We start from the raw sequence: 3,815 nt of genomic DNA, 5'->3' as shown, positions 1-3,815 counted from the left end.
TTCAAATGAATAGGACAATTCTACCTCTGCATACTTTGGACTATTTCAGGTATCAACAAGTTCAGCTCTTCAAGGACGTTCATGCTTCTATTCAGAATGTTTCTAAACTTCATAATTTTGAAATATGTAGCTTTATTTTGACAGTTTTGCGCCATTCAAATGAATGGTAAAAATCTACTTCAGCATGCTTTAGGCTATTTCAGGTATCAAAATGTTCAGCTCTTCAAGGACATTCATGCTTCTATTCAGAATTTTCCTAAACTTCAAAGTTTAAAAATATTTAGCTTTATTTTGAAAGTTTTGCCCCATTCAAATGAATGGGAAAATTTCAATTCAGCATACTTTCAGCTATCAAAATGTTCAGCTCTTCAAGGACATTCATCCTTCTATTCAGAGGTTTTCTAAAGTTCATACTAACAAAATATTTTACTTTATTTTGAAAGTCTTGCCCCATTCAAATGAATGGGACAATTCTACTTCAGCATATTTTCAGGTATGAAAATGTTTAGCTCTTCAAGGACATTCATGCTTCTATTCAGAAGTTTTCTAAACTTCATACTTTTGAAATATTTAGTTTTATTTTGAAAATCTTGCCCCATTCAAATGAATGGAAAAATTCAACTTCAGCACACTTTCAGCTATCAAAATGTTCAGCTCCTCAGGGACATTCATGCTTTTCCTCAAAAATTTTCTAAACTTCATACTTTTGAAATATTGAGCTGTTTTTTGAAAGTTTTGCCCTATTCAAATGAATTTAAAAATTCTACTTCAGCATACTTTCAGCTATTTCAGGTATCAAAATGTTCAGCTCTTCAAGGACATCCATGCTTTTCTTAAGGATTTTTCTAAACCTTATACCTTCGAAATATTTAGCTTTATTTTGAAAATTTTGCTCCATTCAAATGAATAGGGAAATGTTTACTTCTGGATACTTTCAGCTATTAAAATGTTCAGCTCTTCAAGGACATTCATGCTTCCATTCAGAATTTTTGTAAACTTTATCCTTTTAAAATATTTAGCTTTATTTTGAAAATCTTGCCTCATTCAAATGAATGGGAAAATTCTACTTTAGCATACTTTCAGCTATTAAAATGTTCAGGTCCTCAAGGACATTCATCCTTTTTTTCAGAAAGTTTCTAAACTTCATACTTTTTAAAATATTTGCCTTTATTTTGAAAATCTTGCCCCAGTCAAATGAATAGGAAAATTCTACTTCAGCATTCTTTCAGCTATCAAAACCATTCAGATGTCAAAGTGTTCAGCATTTTCAGGGCGAACTTTCAGCAGTCAGCATCAATATGCATTTTCTTCAGAAAATGCATTTTTCTAGTTATTATCATTATTATTATTCCGTACATTTTTTGGCCTTTAACTAGTTCCACATACTTTCAGCTGGAAAAACCATTCAGGTATCAAAATGTTCAGCTCTTCAAGGACGTGTGGATCTATTTCGATTTTTCCTAAACTTCATACTTTTTGAACTACTCAGTGTTTTTTAGAAAAATTTTGCCCCATTCAAATGAAGGGGGAAATTCAACTTCAGCATACTTTCAGCTATTTCAGCTATTGAAATGTTCAGCTCTTCAAGGACATTCATGCTTTTCTTCAGAACTTTTGTAAACTTCATACTTTTGAAATATTTAGCTTTATTTTGAAAATCTTGCCCCTTTCAAATGAATGGGGAAATTCTACTTCAGCATAATTTCAGCTATCAAAATTTTCAGCTCTTCAAGGACATTCATGCGTCTCTTCAGAATTCTTCTAACCTTCATACTCTTGAAATATTTAGCTTTATTTTGAAAATCTTGCTCCATTCAAATGAATGGAAATAGGCAGGTTTTATTGTTCTGTAATAATTACAGACTATTTGGAGTCATGAGGGGTGCCAAGTTAATCTAGAGGTACCCATGATTAAACATTAAATGGCTGGAAATGACCCAAATGAGCAGCCATGGGGACTTGGAGACAATTAAAAAGTAAGCAGAAACCTCGCCCTCTGAATGGTCAATGTGTTTTCAGGCCTGGGCGCAGAATCCGGAGTTTCCTTCTTTGACGTGGTGAAGAACACACCTGAACCACACCTAATGGCCACGCCCCATCCTGCAGCGCAGCAGGTAACTACGCCCATCCATTCAAAATAATAGAAACAAAGAGGAATCACTAATTGAGGTGTGTGGTAACATTTAACATTTACTAAATGTACACATTTTTTTTTGCCTAAGTGCATCTTTCCATTCACTTCAGTGGGTTGCCACCTTGAAAATCTACTCCCTTTCTGACCACAATAGGAATGGGTTCATGCCAAAAAGAGGGTCATTTTAATAAGGATAAGCACCTTTATTTGGCCAAGTATGTTACACACAAGGAATTTATTACCAGTACGGAACCAAGGCAGCCATCTGTGGCGCCAACTCAACTGATGGCTCTAACCATCAGGGGGCAACTTGGGGGTTCAGTGTCTTGCCAAAGGACACTTCGAGATGTGGACTGCAGGCACCGAGATTCAAACCTTCGACTCTCCGGTTGGGAGATGACTGCTCTGCCCACTGAACCACAGTTGCCCCCACTCTCTGTTTTCTCTCTCTCTATCTCTGTCTATCTACCTACATAGTTATGTCTTCAACTTTAAGCTACTAATGTATAGAAATAATAGAAACAAACCACTGAATGACATGGTGTTTCCTGCTAATAGTAAAACAGTACAGATGGTAAACAACTTGCAGATAAATATTCAAAGCATCCAACCAAAAACCTTTACAGCACACTTCTTCTTGTGTTCCAGGTGTACGACCAGATGCTTAAACGCTATACCCGATTGGAGGAGATAGTTCTGCAGGCGCACTGCACTGGTGCCACCACCACCAATAAGCCATGTTGATGGAAATAATAACACAACTAAATAGATTTTTTTTTAAACTCGTGTTAATTTCAAATAAAATCAGGTTCAGTAATGAAAAGTTAATGTAAAAGGTGTGCTGAACACTGAACATGACCTCTAATGATTAAATTTGCTTAGGTGGAATGAACATGGTCACTCACAGTGATGTGTTAAGTGAAAATGCACTGCCATTCACATCCTTTTAGTACAAGTGTGTAATAACATGTTAGTTAAGTAGCAATCAGCAACACAATGAAACAGTATTAGACTTTAAAGTACAATAAAAGCGGAGTGTCTTTCAGTACACTTTGTGCTAACATGCCAGCTAAGTGACACAATAAATCATGATATCTTACTGTAGGGTCTTATGTTGATGTGTCATTGATGGATAATTAACCAGCATGTAAGATTCCCAGCTAGCAACTTGTTATATTACCCTGGAGTCTGTTGATTTATCATGTCGCTGAGAGCTACTCGGATAGCATGTTGATGCTCATTAGCACAAAAACACACCCACCTAGCAACCCATTGGGTACATCCTAAATCTCTTATAAGCTGCACAAGAATTCCTATATGCCTAGACTGTCTGTTTATGCATAAATGGCAAATAAAATCTTGACTTATACTGTAAGTATCGTCGTTTCCCTCACTTGTATCTTAGTCTCACCCACATAAGGTGCAAGGAGAATGTGAGGAAAAAAGAAGAAAACACTGATGACATGAGATGCCTTCTCCTCAGAGCCTTTATGTGAAGTGTCCAATCACCGACTGATTTCAGATAAAGGGGCGTGTCACTTCACAAAAAACTTCTGCAAAGGATGTGTCCTCAGTGATGGCTCTTCTGGGACCGTCCTCGCTCCTCAGTCCTCAGAGCCAATATAAGAGACTGGGAATATCCTACATCCTCAGCCGACTGGAGCAACTTTCGGAGCGACTG

At 36.7% G+C, this 3,815-nt stretch overlaps 1 protein-coding gene across 4 annotated transcripts in view; it reads left to right on the top strand.

The window, feature by feature from the left end:
• xylb (xylulokinase homolog (H. influenzae)) overlaps positions 1-3,553 on the top strand; it is a 28,965-nt gene extending 25,412 nt beyond the window's left edge. For 2 of the 4 annotated variants that reach the window (XM_020625461.1, XM_020625460.1), the window contains exons 17-18: positions 2,020-2,114; positions 2,783-3,553. In XM_020625461.1, coding sequence (XP_020481117.1) covers positions 2,020-2,114; positions 2,783-2,878 — 191 coding nt within the window. In that variant the 3' untranslated portion in view covers positions 2,879-3,553. The remainder of the gene's footprint in view (positions 1-2,019; positions 2,115-2,782) is intronic. The other 2 variants (XM_020625462.1, XM_020625463.1) reach the window with 1 other exon arrangement.
• The last annotated feature ends 262 nt before the right edge of the window (positions 3,554-3,815 follow it).

The sequence above is a fragment of the Monopterus albus genome, unplaced genomic scaffold (assembly GCF_001952655.1).
Source record: "Monopterus albus unplaced genomic scaffold, M_albus_1.0 scaffold355.1, whole genome shotgun sequence".
Taxonomy (NCBI): domain Eukaryota; kingdom Metazoa; phylum Chordata; class Actinopteri; order Synbranchiformes; family Synbranchidae; genus Monopterus; species Monopterus albus.
Note: the sequence above shows the minus strand (reverse complement) of the source record. Positions and strands in the feature narration are given on the sequence as shown.